The 15,693-nt window shown below is 39.9% G+C and overlaps 1 protein-coding gene across 9 annotated transcripts in view; it reads left to right on the forward strand.

The window, feature by feature from the left end:
• Window positions 1–15,693, forward strand: part of CHD7 (chromodomain helicase DNA binding protein 7) — a 132,595-nt gene that overhangs the window by 78,493 nt on the left and 38,409 nt on the right. For all 9 annotated transcript variants that reach the window (XM_049820562.1, XM_049820520.1, XM_049820581.1 and 6 more), the window contains 5 exons: window positions 3,742–3,880; window positions 7,258–7,395; window positions 8,479–8,544; window positions 13,526–13,581; window positions 14,995–15,109. In XM_049820562.1, the coding sequence (XP_049676519.1) occupies window positions 3,742–3,880; window positions 7,258–7,395; window positions 8,479–8,544; window positions 13,526–13,581; window positions 14,995–15,109 (514 nt within the window). The remainder of the gene's footprint in view (window positions 1–3,741; window positions 3,881–7,257; window positions 7,396–8,478; window positions 8,545–13,525; window positions 13,582–14,994; window positions 15,110–15,693) is intronic.

The raw sequence follows: 15,693 nt of genomic DNA on the forward strand, positions 1-15,693 counted from the left end.
GCCTCTTAATCCTGCAAAGCATGCCATGCTTTTTGGGGTATTTTTGAGTCAGATGGTTTGGCCCTGTAAGTTCCGGGAGCTTGACCTACCTCTGTAGGTGGCTGCTTGACTAACTGACACAAAACACTTTGTCAGAGTTTGGGTACTTGTTCTCAAATTGTAATTCAAGCTTTCTTTTCAGCTGTCCTACTTGCTGTTTTCCTCTTCAGCCTGTTTTCCTTCACATTGTTCACTCGTCTGACCTTCTGCAGGTTGTCTTCTTACTGATCCCCTTTGGTCAGTATGCTGTGCAGTCCTGGGGGATAAGAGGATGAAAGCAGAAAGTGGTATTCGACAGCTAGATTGTAAGACATCTAATCTGAAATGTCTGTGTTTGTATCACTTGAATAGAAGGGCTAGTTTTAACTGACAGTTTCAAAATATTGTAGTGTTTTGTGCGTGGCAAATACTACTTCCGTTTCTCCCAGATTTCCAGCTCTTGTTTTGGACACTATCTTGTCTCTAGTGGGACTTGGCTAAGTTTTGCATTCATGCATGTGTAAAAACCAAATATGAGAGGTAGTTGTCTAAATGCGTATATTACAGTTCGCCTTCCTTGTTGCCGAATTTTGAAAGTACTATCAGATGTGCATTGAGAGTTAATAAGCATTGACACACAGTCCCCAACTGCCCTATTAGGCACAGTCTCTAGGAACAGGTTTTTCCCTGCATTGTACTTACGTGTGGAAAAGTAATTCTGGTCCAGGCTCACACCGTTCCTGAATGGCCTGAGTACAATCTGCTGGAAAGTGGAAAGGCTGAGTCCAAAGTGGGCACGTTTAATTGTTGGGGACAAATCACGCTGGCTCTGTGGGAGGATGGAGAGGAACAACGGCTGCTGACAATCGGAGGAAGCCGATGCTCCCACCGGCCAGGTGAAGCTCCTGGGTGTGCGAGGCACTGGGAAGCAGCGTGTCCCCTCGCTGGAGGGGACGGTGCTGTTCCGTGGTTTATTCGTGCTTCACCTTCCCTTTCTTCCCTTGAAAGAAACCGTAGCTGTGCGTTTGAAAAGAGCGATTCTTCTGCTGAATTTAGAACTTAAAATTCCCGGTGGAGCCGCACACGGGCTTTGTTCTCCCCAGGTCGGTGGCTCTTTGATGCGTCTAACTGGCCTGGCGAGGGGGAGATTCGAAACTGTATCCGACTTGCTTCGCCCGCGTCTCCCTTACCGGGCGCACCTCGGTACGCCAGGGCACGGCTCGGGGGTATATACAGTCATGAAATACTCTTGGCTGGGAGTCCCTGCCGCTACGAGAGGGGGAAGAAGGGTGGCTAGCAGGAAACCTTGGCCGGGGCGGACCTGCCGCCCGCGCCGGAGTCGCTGGCGGGGTCTTTGTCTGGGCCGGGCCGGGCCGGGAGCGGAGCGGAGCGGCAGTCGGTCCGCCCCGGGGCAGGCGGGCCCTCGTCAACGCTTCCTGGCCTTTCAGCGAGTTGGTGTTTTGTCAAACCTAGGCCACGGTATTCTTCCCCACTTTAAGCCTGTTATTGATAGGCGGCGGTGCACCCGGGGCACGGTAACGACGACTGAACTTAATTGCGCGCCTTGCTCTGATTTACGGGGTCGGGGGCGAAGAGCGCCAGCCTGTCACCTCGCTTCACCTGGCGGCCGTCCAGCCCCCCCCGGCAGCCTTACCTTGCATTTAAACAAATTCGAGAGATCTGTGAAGTGGTTGGGTTGGGGGGCGGGGGGGGCTGGGGCTGGGGTTTGGGTTTGGTTTTTTTTTTTTTTGGAAGCGGTTTCGCGGAGATTTGATAAAGACGGGGGGGGGGGGGGGGGGCGGGGGGCGCACAGGACGCGGCCGCGCAGGTGCCGGGAGCGCCCGGGCGCTGATTGAGGGAAGCAGATGGCTGCAGTCGGTGGCCGCCAGCCAGCGGAGCAGGTGCTGGTCACGTGGCCGCGGGTTGCCGGGGCGACGCGAGCGCTCTCGGCGCGCGGATGAAAGGCAAGGGGCCCCGCTTCAGCTGCGGCTTTGTGCCATTGGTGGCAGCTAGAGCGGAAACAAACGCTGGAAGGGGAGCCGCTGCCCGCGCGCGGCCGGGCCCGCGCGCCCGAGGGAGGCCGGGAGGGAGGGAGGGAGGCCGGGAGGGAGGGAAAGAGCGAGGGCCGCGCTCGGCCCGCCGCCGCCGCCGCCGCCTTTCCCGAGGGCTTGGCTGATGTCCGCGCTCTTTCCGCGGCGTCAAACTCCGCCTTCCCCACCCCCAGTTTTGTTGGTTTGTTGTGTTTTTTTTTAAATTGTCACAGTTTGAGGTGGTTTTTTTGAGAGGAAAGCTGTGTCACGCCCTGTAGTTTCACGATAATACAAATTCCTTTCCAAAACTCCCGGTCTTTTCGCTCCTGAACTCTATTTTAAGTCAACCAGTTTTTTAAGTTTAAACCAATTAAACACGGGCTGCAAAAGAGGAAAACGCCACAACCCGGCTGTCCCGCTTCCGAAGCAGTGTGCCACTGTACTCAGGAATTGTAAATTACAGCTCCAAAATACACTTTTAGTGGGCCAATGCGCTGATCAAAATGAACAAGCTTAAAGCTGATGTTTGTTTGAGAAGTTACAAGGCCAGGGATTGTGAAGGAAAAACAAACCCCAGGCAGTGTCCCGGGTATGAAATTAAAACGTTGAGGGCACAGAAGCCGTATAAAGGTGGCTGACATAACATTTGGCGACCTGTACTCGCCGTTTCTCAGATACCAGCATGTAACTCTGCTCTTAAATGTCTCAGCAACTTTCCACAACCAGCCTGTCAAATCGGTAACGGGCCTGGGGGAGTTGACCACAGAGGGGAAAAAAAGACTAGCAAAAACCCATGCGAGACTCAAAAGCTACATGTGCTTAAAATTACTAACTTTTACCATTGATTTTTCTTGGTCGCCATTTAAAAATTTCACCCCCACAATGCTGAAGATCGTATCGGTGAGTGATTTGGTGACGACGTATTTAAAGCTGAATTTCGACATGTGCATCCTCACCCATTTCCAGGCCTCTGAGTGCAGTTGGAGAGATGTGGTCGCAGGTCTTCAGGTGGCCAGCATTTTCATGGGGGAGAAGGGGGAGAAACAATCCCCCCCAAACCTTTCTCTACCATCAGTGGATATAGCTTTCTAGTATTGTGTAGATACTGAGATACCAGCTGGTGGGTTTTTTCCCCCCATACAAGCTGCGGTTGCATGCGTTGAGGCTGTATGGGTGTCGTCAGAGCTGACACAAGCACCTTTCCTGCTTGGAAATAACAGGGATGGTAGAAGAAAACAAAGAATTTTCTCATTCGGTCCTTTGTTTTGGTAACGCTTCCTCTGTTTCTGCTTACCTGGTTCGCACAGTTAATACCAAGGCAAGTGCACACATAATCCTGTTTCTCTTCATGTGTGTCAGGTTGCCCAAACACCGCTTTCAGAAAGTGCAGGTTTTGAAGAAAGCAGCTCTTCCCTTACAGTCTCATTTTTAGTTTCTTGTTGAATACATGCTCAGTGTCGCTGTCCAAGATCTTGAAGGAAAGAAGAGAGGTGTCTGTTGTTAAGGAATGGGAAATGTATAGCGATAGCCCATGCATCACTGATTTTGCAGTTATGTTTAAATACTTGAATAAGGAAGGCAGTTGAAAATAACGAAGTCACTGAAAATAAACGTCTCACAGATTAGCTGTTTTGTTAAGCACTTTTTGCTTACATTTTTATAGAAATATTGATTAAAAATACCTCTGTTTCAGTAACAAGAAATCAGATTCAGAAACCAGTGCTGCAAAGAAAAAGGTTAACAAGGGAAAGGAAGGTTCTGAAAACTCAGATTTGGAAAAAACTCCGCCACCATCACCTCATCCTGAAGATGAAGATGACCCAGGGGTTCAGGTAATGCTATGTTTCAAGTTTGATGTAACCTTTGACAATTCAGATGCATAAACCAGTAGTTCTCACAGTGCTTGTTGCAGAAATGCAAGTATTTGGGTATTTTCTGTGTTGTTCAGAATGACATACCAAGAAGGTGAGAACTGGATATCACTGTGGTGAATATTTTACTAAAACAAGTGTTCATCATCATAATTTTGCCTTACAGTCTTGTTACCTGCAGATACACACACAGTGCTGCTGAGTTTTCACGTGTTCTCTTTCATTACTGTTGCAATTACGGTGCTGAATTTTTCTGCTCTGTAGACTTAATGTACCATCATGAGGCCTTGCTTACGCTTCGTGTTTCTTCTTGCATTGGCTTTGCAAACCTTCTGAAATCAAGAATAAGACATGACGAAGCAGAATATTGGAAACGTGCGTGTCATGGACTTGTAGCTACACAGCTTTAATGGATGAAGGGCCTTGTTGCTTGATGGCCAGTCATCGGCTAACGTTGATAATTTCTCTTGACCACTATGCACCTATCACTTTCTGTCCAAACTTTCGTCCGTGTAAAGAAAACCTGGAAGTAGAACTAGCATATATGACAACTTTTGTGTGCTCTTGTCATTAGTCATGTTAAGAAGCGGTCAGCTCCTGGCTTGCTTCTGCTGACAGTGATCAGAGTAGGCATTAAAAATAAGAATTCCCTCTTGAAGGGATAGAGGCAAATTGCGGTGGAGAAAGTATGAGACTTCTAAATAGTTGTGCTGGTATTACTGAAATCTATTTCATTTTTCCATTGCATATCATGTTGTGGATGTGTTGCTTCTAGTTACGAGAGATGTTGATGTTATGAGACTGATGATCACTTGAAAATGGTCAAAGCAGCCTGGTGAAAAGGTTGACAAACAGTGGCATCCTAACACAAACATGGATTATGCCTTCCCTCTTACTGTTTTCCGGAAGGGTGTAGAGTATAAGGAAATGCGAAAAATTTAATACGTTCTAGTTAAAAAAAAAAAGCAGCAATAAAAGAGAGTGTTATTTCTGATTCGTGCAAGTCAAGTATTCTGAATTGAGATACACCATGCAAACATTAAAATGTTTGAAGGATAAATTTTTCTGTCCTGTGCCACAAGTCTTTCTTAGCCTGATTAATGGCGCTGGCAAAAGATACAGGAAGAAACTTTTGGAGTTGATCATTTTGGGGGTTAATTTGCAGATGATGATGTACTATCTACAGTTCAATATACATGCATCTTTTCCTTGCTTTTAGTTCGGTGAGACAAAACTTTCTCTTTGTGAAACTCAGTTGGGTGATAACCTTTACATTTGAAATATTTTTTTCTTTTTGTAAATACAAGCGTCAGGGTATTTGCATCACTTTTTAATTAAATGTCATAAAAGTATTTCAGGTGATTTTTGTTTTCTTAATGCTTTTTTGCACTGCGCATGTTGCACTGCACCTACGCTTCTTTGCGTAAACTTATGGAAGGGTTACAACCATATGTGCTAGGACAGCTAGAATTAATAAACTTGTTATACATTTCCCAACTGAGATTGGTGTTACACAGTCGTCTAAAACGCTGTTGCATTCTTTGTGTTAAATACCGAGTCTTCTGTAGCGTTACTATGTAGTAATGCACAAAGTGATGCATTGTTATTTTTATTTAGAGAGGAAATTCATTGTTATTTAGAGAGGAAAAAATACTTACTTTTGTGCGTCACCATACAGATCTTTTTCTATTCCATTATCAAGCTTATTGCCTTTCTAGCTATAGATTATTTAATGGGTAAAAGATAATCTGATGCAGGTAAATGTATGCACAGTTTCTGACAACAGTGCATAACAATTGCAAAGCCTCGTGTGGGTGTTAGAGGAAACAGGAAGCTAACCAAGTCAATAAAAATCAAGTAGAGGGTTACCATTACTTTTTAGGCATCGTTTTTATTGGGGAAATGGAGGAAGAGATTTTTGGCACCAAAAATAATGGTAAGACTTACCTATTGAGCCAAAAGAAAACTGACATTCTCTCATCGGTAATTATGGAAATGAGGGTGCAAATTTGCCAAGTGGTATCTATTTTCAAGTAGAAAAATATTGTTACAGTTCTGTGGGAAGCCCCATAATTTACTATGTTAAAGGCAGAAGCCACATCACCATTGTTCAAAAGGGTGATGTAAATTTAACGTTTGCTCAAAAATTTCATTTTCAGTTAAAGAAAGAATTTCTAATGTTGTGAAGTGCATCAGGTATTTGTGCTTCAAAAAGTATGATTAACTATCTAAAAGTAAATATTTGACTTTGTCTACGTACATTGAGAGACCCCGGTCCGTAGATCTGTTAAACAAGCTACTTAGGTATTTGCATGTACCAGTGAAGATGTGTGTTAAGCTGAAAAAGATGTAAAAATAAGTAGTATATCAATTCATAAAGATGGTTTTTTAACAGTTGATATTCAACATATTTTTCTTTTACATATAAATATATATACACACACACATGCATCAGTCCATTGAGATATTTGATGCTCAGTTGACAGTTTCCTTCAACAGCATACACTCTCAGCTTTTCAAAATACATAACCTGATGCAGACTATGTGGGAATTTGAATTTTATTGTTGCAGAAAATGGTGTCTGGCACTGAGTATCAAGTCGCAAATTCTGTCAAATGCATGCTTGTGTATTTTACAGGTAGTTTCTGCAGTTTCTCTGAAGCTTTCTCTCATCCTGGAGATGAGGGTATGGGGACACAGAAACCATGTTTTCAATTTAGGGTGGTTCACGTTCTTTATTCTTGTCTATTAGTGTGGGGTCTTTCCCCATGCTGTGCTGCAGGATGTCTTTCTGAACAGTGCTGGGTCAGTGGGGTGAGGAAATCGTATTTCATTGTATTTCCCCTACAAGATAATCTGGGTACAACTGGACGGATGGGGAGGGCAAGAAGGTGTGTTGTCACTGCTTAGCAACACTGTAGGCCATGCTGTGGAAAGGTGGTGTTTGGTTCCTGCATTGGCCATCTGTCAGAGTTTGTCGTAGATGTGAATTGAGAGGTGCAACTTCTTCTATTTTAATTGCTTTCTCAGATATGCTTTTTAATTTTCTTATGTGGTTTTAGTAATGCTAAAAAAGAAAAATAACACTTTCCAACTCAGAACAAGCACGAAGTGGGTTTTTTGTTTGGTTGGGTTTTTTTAAACAGAAGTCAAAAGCGGCTAACAGGCAGGAATTTAGAATAGTAGTGTCTTGATTCCACTGTTTCTCTCAAGATGCTGTAAAAATAATAGTGTTTGCTACACACTAGTGTATTTGAGAAATACAAAGAAGTTTTCTCAGTTATTCTGCAATTTATCCGTTTTGTTTCTCATGAAGAATATCAATGCTTTCTATTTAGAAGCGACGCTCCAGCAGGCAAGTGAAGAGGAAGCGTTATACAGAAGACCTGGAGTTCAAAATTTCAGATGAGGAGGCCGATGATGCTGATGCTGCTGGCAGAGACTCTCCTTCAAATACTTCTCAGTCAGAGCAACAGGTCAGATATGAACGGACTGGAAAGGTGGCTGTAACTGCAGCATTCAAAGTTCAAATATAGGCCCTTTCCTGAATGATATTAATCCATGGTTGGCACTGTGTGCCAGAAGGTATTAGCTTTTTACCTTCTTAAAGAATATATTAATTCAAGACTTTGTTTATAAGCTGATGATATGCAATTTGACACAGTTCTTTGAAATTAATGGTCTCTATCTAAAGGAAACCTAAACTGGACTGCTAGGAGTCTTGCATTTACTTCGCTGAATTCAGTGGTCTGGCTTCTGTGACTTTAATAAACCACTCAAGCTTGTCCCCTGCTGCTAGGCACCATAAGAACCCCTTTATGAAATTACTGCCTTGTAGTACCCAGCAGGGTACACTTTATTCTCTGTGCAATGTAAATGATGGATAAAATAGTTTGAATAAGATGAGGGGTAATAATGTAGGAATGACTGTTGTAACAATCTCATTGTTTTGTGGTGCTTTTTCAAAGAACTACTTCACTTAACTAACTGATGACCTATTGGAGAACATATACATGGTCTTTGGTATTCCATTTGGCAATTTGTTAAGCCCTGTGAAATACTGTATGTGATCTCCATTGCTAATTGTGTCTTATCAGAAGGAGAATTTGGTAGGTTTGCCTGCAGTTGTAATAGTGAATTAATGTAATAGTGTAATAAAGAATCGCAGGCAATTTCAATAGCTATCGTGTGGATGCTTACACAGCCAACTAAAGTTTTTGAACATCTAATATTTAGACTGTGTGGTGCTGAAAGCATGTGGTATTTTAGGAGAGAACAGCCCATGTGATTTTATCTGTGTATATGTGCATGTCGGCCTTAGTGAGAGAGCTAGAGTTGCATCAGCTCTTAAAAATGGGCTTAAACAAGTGTCCTTCAATCCTTTATTATGGTATTAAAACTTTTTGAATCCTCTCAGTTCTCATGCTAGGGGGAGGAAGCCTTCCTGTGTATTAAACTCCAGTTGCAAAAAAAAAAAGTTTGACATTTTTCTAATGAAGGAAGTCTTTAAGTAACAAAGATGCACTCCCATTAACTCTTGTATGGTATTTACGATGTAGGAATCTGCTGATGCTGAAGGTCCTGTTGTGGAGAAAATCATGAGTAGCCGTTCAGTCAAGAAAAAGGTAAAATGAAACAAAATCCCTTCCCCCCATATTTGTAAACAGGCTAAGCATTTTTCTGCTGAAGCCCATATTAAGTTCTTAAAATACCTTAGGTATTCCAAACTAAGAAACTGTTGTATTGAATAGAGGAGGTTCCCTGAAAGTGTCTTTAGATGGTATTTAACATGCTTTTCAATAGACATTCACAAAACAGATTACTTGTTTAGTCTTCCACTCTTTTCTTGCGTTTTTTCAGATGAGAATTTTGATTTTTGCAAATATATGTGTACCTGAGCGAAATCTATGGTGCTCTTCACTTCAGAGTGATGTTTCATAGGAGTTTGAGGACTGAGAGAAGTCTCCTGCATCCTAAGTTTCTGCCTTTTCTAAGTAAAGAAAAATGCTTGCCCATAGTTTTTGCATCTTTTGATAGTGGTTGTGCTTAGCAGCTAAAAGAAGTTTACATGCCATCAAGAATGCTGCATATACAGGTGGTTAATATGTTCCTTGTCACTATGCTAAAACGGTGAAAGAAACAGTCTCGTGGTTCTCTTTTAATTCTGCCCTGGTTGCTAGTTATGTTCTTACTTTGCTTACAGATTCTTCTAATCTGCTTCACAACTTGATTGGCCTTTGTACTTCCAAACTCTTAAACTCTGGGTAGGAAGTAGAAAAGAACTTGTTGCAAAAAAGGCATTATTATATTTTATAGACTTTTTTGTGTAGCTAATTCTCTGACTTGTACTGCAGTTGGGCAGAAGACCATCTGATTAATATAGATAAGGTACTCCTGTTGATCTTGGTTAACTAGAAATAATTCTTTTTCTCAAAGTGTAAATTTTCAAATTGGAGGAGGGAAAATTTTCTTTATTCATGGATTTTTTTATTTTTCTTTTCATGTTGTGGCGTTTTGGTTTTTTGGGGGGGAGGATTGGTTTTGGTTTTTTTAATTTTATTGCTACTGTCTTAACATCGTTAACAGCTTTGTAATCCTAAATTCATGCAATGTCATGACTGGCTGTGATTAAATTTGACCTGTTTCTGCAGCTTTCACAGCACAAAACCTCTAGGGTTTTTTTTGAAGTCTAGAGCTATATTTTGTATTTCAAGCCTTGCACTTATTTTTCAGATAAACTTCATGTAATATACACTTAGTAATTAGTTGTCCTGATGGTCTACTAGGCATGAGAGGAGAATGTGGTCTTTTCATAAATGTCTTTACATTGGAAGCTGGTTTTCACCAATTATTCTTCTCTTCTTCCTCTCCCCTGCAAACAAAGGTGTGATTACTCATGGGGAGTGTGTATTTTGCTGCAGTTTGTGGGAAGTGGTTGGTCTGCTGCCTACATGTCTTTGATTGCAAGCTCTGCTGGAGGCAAGCTCTATTTTGAGCTCTTTCTTTAATGTTTTTTATGGATTGTATTTGCAGGTTTGAGGGGTGTCTCTTCTTTCCCTGCTCTTCTCCCCAACCCTCTTCTCCAAAATCCCCCAAAAATGGATTTCAGGATGTTAATATTTAACATCTGAAGTACCCAACTGTGCTTTTATTAGAGGTGTTTCACACTCTTACTAACGTCATCAAAACCCTGGTTGTTAGATTACTAATCAAAGTAGAATTGCTGCGATCAGGACCAGTGCATAAAATAAACATGAGGAAAGGCTTCACTAGGAGACCTTTCAGTGGATTAGGTTGTAACAAAGATGTGGCATTCAAGTAAAGGACATTAGATAATGAATATGCTTTTGGAGCAGTGTTCTTATCATGAAATTATGCTGGTTTTCTCAAAAGTAGCCTTAGTCTAGTTTTGGAGTTACCAGATACGTTGCAGCACTGTACTTGCAACCATTTTTGAAATGTACAGAATAAAAGAAATTAGTTTAGTTCATGTTTGAAGTATAAAAGGCAATGTTTTTCCTTGTTGTTCTCAACATGGAATTCTGAATTCTGTTGAATACTTTTTCCTCTTGCAGAAAGTGTTAAGTGCTTGTATCATTCTCTTTCTAAACCATCACAGTCCTGACATCTTCAGTTTGTATGTGGAAATCTTTCATTTTTCTAATTATTTTCTTGGCCAGCTTCAGTCCCCTTTGAATTTCTGCTCCTTAACTTTGAAAAGGAATGGCTAGAACTAAATATGCTATTCAGCACAAATAGCACATATTATGGAAAGATGTGGAGTTTGTAGAACGCTGTACCTGCGTGTTACACATATGAATTTCTCTTTTTGCCTACCAGTACATGGTGAGAACTAGATCTAATTCAACTGTATACAAATGCCTACATCTCTTTCAAGAACCGATTATGTTACAATCTAGTGCTGTGTATCAATTGAGGTGATTGGGTTTTGTGTTGCTTTGCATCTGTTATTAATGTGTTCTGTCTGCTGTTTTTCTAGCAGTTGATATTTCTAGGGGTTTTTTGTGGGTTTCTGTTTTTTAAGCTCTTACTTGTCTCTACACCTGAGTGGCTTGCTCAAATAACTTTTGCATTAGCAGATATTACTGTATCCCTTCTGTGGCGAAGGCAGTGTGAGATTGTGTGCTCTTAAGTATTTGCTTGAAGGAGGGGATCATTTATTTCTTCAATTATCTGCAGAGACTGTGGATCAGGTTGTCAATTATGGTCGCACCTGGGCAATCATAATTTGAAGTGTCCTGTGTTGCTCAAGTCTGCCATGCACTATTTTAGGATGTCTGCGTAATCAGCTTGGGGAGAATTTTGCATAATGTTCTATCTCACCTTTTTACGTGGTTAATGTAAACATATGTGTAGTGGGGGCATACACTGTCCACTGTAGTGGACAGTGACGTCAACTGCATAAGCTTCTGTCTCATATATCCTAAACTGATGTATTGTTAAACCCCTACTTGAGTGCTGGTGATTGTAACTTCATTAGAATTCTTTTTTTGGCCATAAGCATGAATGCGAGAGTAAGATTTTAAAAGTAATTTATTTTGAAATACTTTTTATTTAGTTGAATCTTTGATGTGCACTAATAGAACATATAGTAACATAGACCTGTTATTACCTATTAGACAATACAAAAAGTACATTTTACTCATAAGAGTTACAGGCTTTATCAAGATTTACAATGTAAATTATTGTTATTAAGTTGGCAGTTGACAGAAAATATACTTGACTGAAATGGTGTTGAGGGCAGTTAAGTTGGCTAATATGAAACCTTTGTATAAAGGTGTTTCACCATGTTGTCATTGTAAGATTGACGTATCTCAAAGGATTCTGATACAAAGCTAATCAAAGAGACCTGGCCATAATACATTTCAGAAGATAAAAAAAGTTAATGTCTTAAAATTAGGGATGACTTCTTAAAGAGCAACTTTGCCTCAGGGTAGTGAATAGATTCAGGTAATGGGATATCCATTTTTTAATACTTCTTTTTTTTTAATACAGTTTTGACCTCTAAATTATGAATGCCTTCTTGAGAAATATTCTCTTTTAAATTTTTTGTTTAAGAAACCCAAAATGATGGTCTTCAAATTCCTTCCTTTGATGGTATCTTCGTAAGTGACGGAGGAACTTCTTACCTGTGTTTGGGGTTGGGGGATAGTTTACCTTCTTCAACAGAGGATTCAAGAAGATCAAGAAGTAGCACGAGGAATACCTTGTCTTCTTCGATTTCTTCAGGGACAACTAGGTGGAAGCTGGTGTTGCTCCACTCTAGAAAGGAACACAAGCAGACTGTATTGGAGTGATATAAATGATAAAATCCCTTGCTAGTCTGGAAGAGAGGGAATACTATGTAAATCAGGAGTTAGGAATGCATTAAGTTTTTCTTTACTGTGCTAGTTTAATGCAGCTGCTACTGTTGTTCTTTAGTTGCACTGCTATGGAAGTAATGTCTGGCCAGCAACTTTTCTTTTGAGAGAGAATTTGGAAGATGACAATTCATCCTCTAGCTTTAGAGTAGTCTCTCCTCCCCCCCCCCCCCCCCCCCCCCCTTTTTTAATATATATATATGTATGTATATATAAAAAAAGATGGGAGGATGTTGACTTATACAGGGGTCAACAGTTTTGTCTGTTTAGCGCTATATACAATATTTATTACAGATGTTGTCCCTGATGAAGTATGTAAATTGAAAAATCCTCTTCTATTTAAAATTGTTCCAAAGTTCATTAGTAAACACAAACCGTTAACGTTGTGACATAAACTGAATTTTAAACGTGTGCCTGGTGCACTGTCCTTAGTTTGTCCTATGGCTGGGTTCAGGAGTAATTCAACACAGTATTACATGCCATATGTTATGCAATACTTTGGCACTAGGGATGAGTTAAGGGTAGTCTCAACCCTTAGCACTGAATGCCCTTGGTTTTGCTGGTTTATATCACAACTTTAACCTTGCTTTAAATGTAGTTTTGGGGTGTTAATTTAATTTGGCTGCTCTGTATGTGAGACATCTTGCCTGAGTGAATTTAATTGCACCATTGAGTAAAACTAAAGCCATGAACACTGATGCCCTAAAATTCTAGCAGAGGTATAAGGTTTAGTTTTATATGGCTTCTTGTTTGGAGTTATTAACTATATGGAGGAATAAACCCCCTTTAAAACTCTTTTTTAAAACATTACAAAACCCACAATGTAAAGTTGCCATGAGCCAGCCAAAAATAATACATATGGCATTCAGGAGTGCAGTTGCTAATTGGCTGCTGCCTGAGAAAATGGTACACTTGGCTTCTACTTAACACTGTGGGTTTGGCAGAAAGCCAGATTTGGGGTGAGGTTGTGAATGAAGCTGCATGTGGTTAGGGAGGAGTTCAAATGATTCATGTCTTGGAAGTTGTAGTAAGCAGTGCAGTATGTACTTGGGTAAGCTGCTGGAGGAAACTCCTCACCCATGTCCTCCCCCCACTAACGCTTTCCTACACCTCCACTTGTCTCTCTATGTGGGGACTGTATTCTGTATTTCAGTTGGCTTTAATCATTAACTAAATTGGACCATTTAGTGGTTTAATTCACATTTCAACAATTCTTTTCTTGCAGATGGAGAATGGAGAGGAGGTAGAAATAGAGGAATTCTATGTAAAGTACAAAAACTTGTAAGTAAAGTTACAGGTTTGATTACTATCTTTAAGTTCACGTAGCTTCCAAATAGTTTTGAAAAACTGATTTTGTAAATGATATAACTGTTACTATCCAACTTCAGACATTTCTAATGTTTAATCCAAAACAGTGGCAAGTAAACTGGGAAATACCTTGCCTTGGTGATAGTGGGTTTGATAGCGTTGTCTTAATTTGCATTCTCTCCAAAATGAAATCCATAGGTAAAATTGCTCTGCTATTAAAAACTTTAAGGCTCATTATGCATGCAGATTAATGAGCACATACCTAAGTAGCTGTATAGATCTTAGAGTAACGTGCCTGCAAACTACTAAAAAATAACCCTTAATGTTATTTCAAAAACAACATTTGTGTTCAACAAAGTGTCTAAGATAACAAACAAGATGGCTTCCAGTATTCCAGCAGATAGGTGCCCCTCCGTAAGAGGGATGTAATAGTGGTGAGAGCGGTATGTTGTTTCACTTCTGAGCTCTGAAACTGCAATGCAATCACTATTTAAAATAAGATACTTCACAGCTGGATAAGCTCATTTTTCTTTTAGAAAAATAGCATATCTTGTTTAATTTTAGCAACTTTTCCATCTGAGAGACAGAAATTCACTTCAAGTTTCTTGCAGGTAACTGCAGATAGTTGACTTCACTTTAAATATGCTGCCACCTTTGTACGTTTTGCACTATATAGATTATTGCATGATGTTTAATAGCTTAATTGTGCTTTGTTTAGTTTTATGACATTGGCATGTAATTTTTCTATTAACTATTCGTGTCTTAGACTTTTTAGCAATGTAACTTTTGACAAACTCTAAATTTATAAAGTGAGACTAGTCATTTTGGCAGAGATGCTGTTCCTTACTTTGTGTTTTCTTAAAGATGAATTATTACCATGGAACTGCATTTACAAGGGTTTTTCTTTTCTTTCAGTCAGTGTTAAAACTCATGTGACTTTTAATTACAATGCTGTTCTCACAAGAATCATTGTATAGCATGTTAGTATTTGAAATGTTTGCGTATTTTTATTAACTTCTAAAAACCATATTCTGTGCTAGAATATGATGTTAAATAGTGTCATTTATGATAAATGTCTTGTAATTATGCTTTAAGCATACCCAATAAAAATATTCTTAGCTTTGTGCCAAACACTAAATGTATGGGGTATGTATTTAAATTTTGAGTGGGAGTTGTTTTTATTTACTGAAAAGTTTATCCATTAGTAATTGTAATTACTTCCAGTAAAGACAATTTGTTTATAACTTGTACAATGTAGAAGATTTTGTCCGGTTTTCCAAGTGTAGCACTACAATATGCTGGAAGGGTCTAGTTATACTAGTTGGATATATAGGAGTATGCAATGGAAGAGTAGTTTTGAGTAAGACTTTCTCTTTCATTTTTTAGTTCTTACCTTCATTGTCAGTGGGCATCTGTGGAAGAGCTGGACAAGGACAAGAGAATTCAGCAGAAGATTAAGCGGTTTAAGGCAAAACAGGGCCAGAACAAATTCCTTTCAGAAGTACGATTTTTTTGTTTGTTTCTTTTAGGTATTTAAGGAATATTCTTATGAATTCTTGTTCTGTATACAAGCAGAAGATTTTGAACAACTGTGTGATATATCAGTAGCATTTATTCTGGTATAAAGTGTAACCATGCTTGATCCAAGTCTTTCAAGTTTATGAAGCTCAAGTGATCTATCCTGACTTTATACTTTTTATTAGAGGTTTTGGTTTTGTTTTTTTTCTTAAAGTGAGTGGTTAGTTGTTTGCATTATAAGCATGACTCTTAGTGAATCAGTACCAGGTCTCTCTTCTCAGGAGCTGATTATGCCAGAAAAATGCATCACATTTTTCTGTGTTATGGACTGCTGCTCACTAGGGATTCTAAGCTTTTTATCATCAATTTAATTTCACTTAGAGCCATAAGCAGTCGTGTGGTAGGGGTCCTGTCAATAAAAGACGAGATCTGCTGATTTGTGTCTCTGAAAGCTTACCTTTCAGTAAAATGCTGTCTTTTGAGGGGAAAAAAAAACAGGTTCATGTGTTGCTGTATTTATTTATTTATATTTATTTTTACTATGGAGTTCAAGCTAAACAAAACCTG

Source organism: Accipiter gentilis, chromosome 2, assembly GCF_929443795.1.
Source record: "Accipiter gentilis chromosome 2, bAccGen1.1, whole genome shotgun sequence".
NCBI lineage: Eukaryota > Metazoa > Chordata > Aves > Accipitriformes > Accipitridae > Astur > Astur gentilis.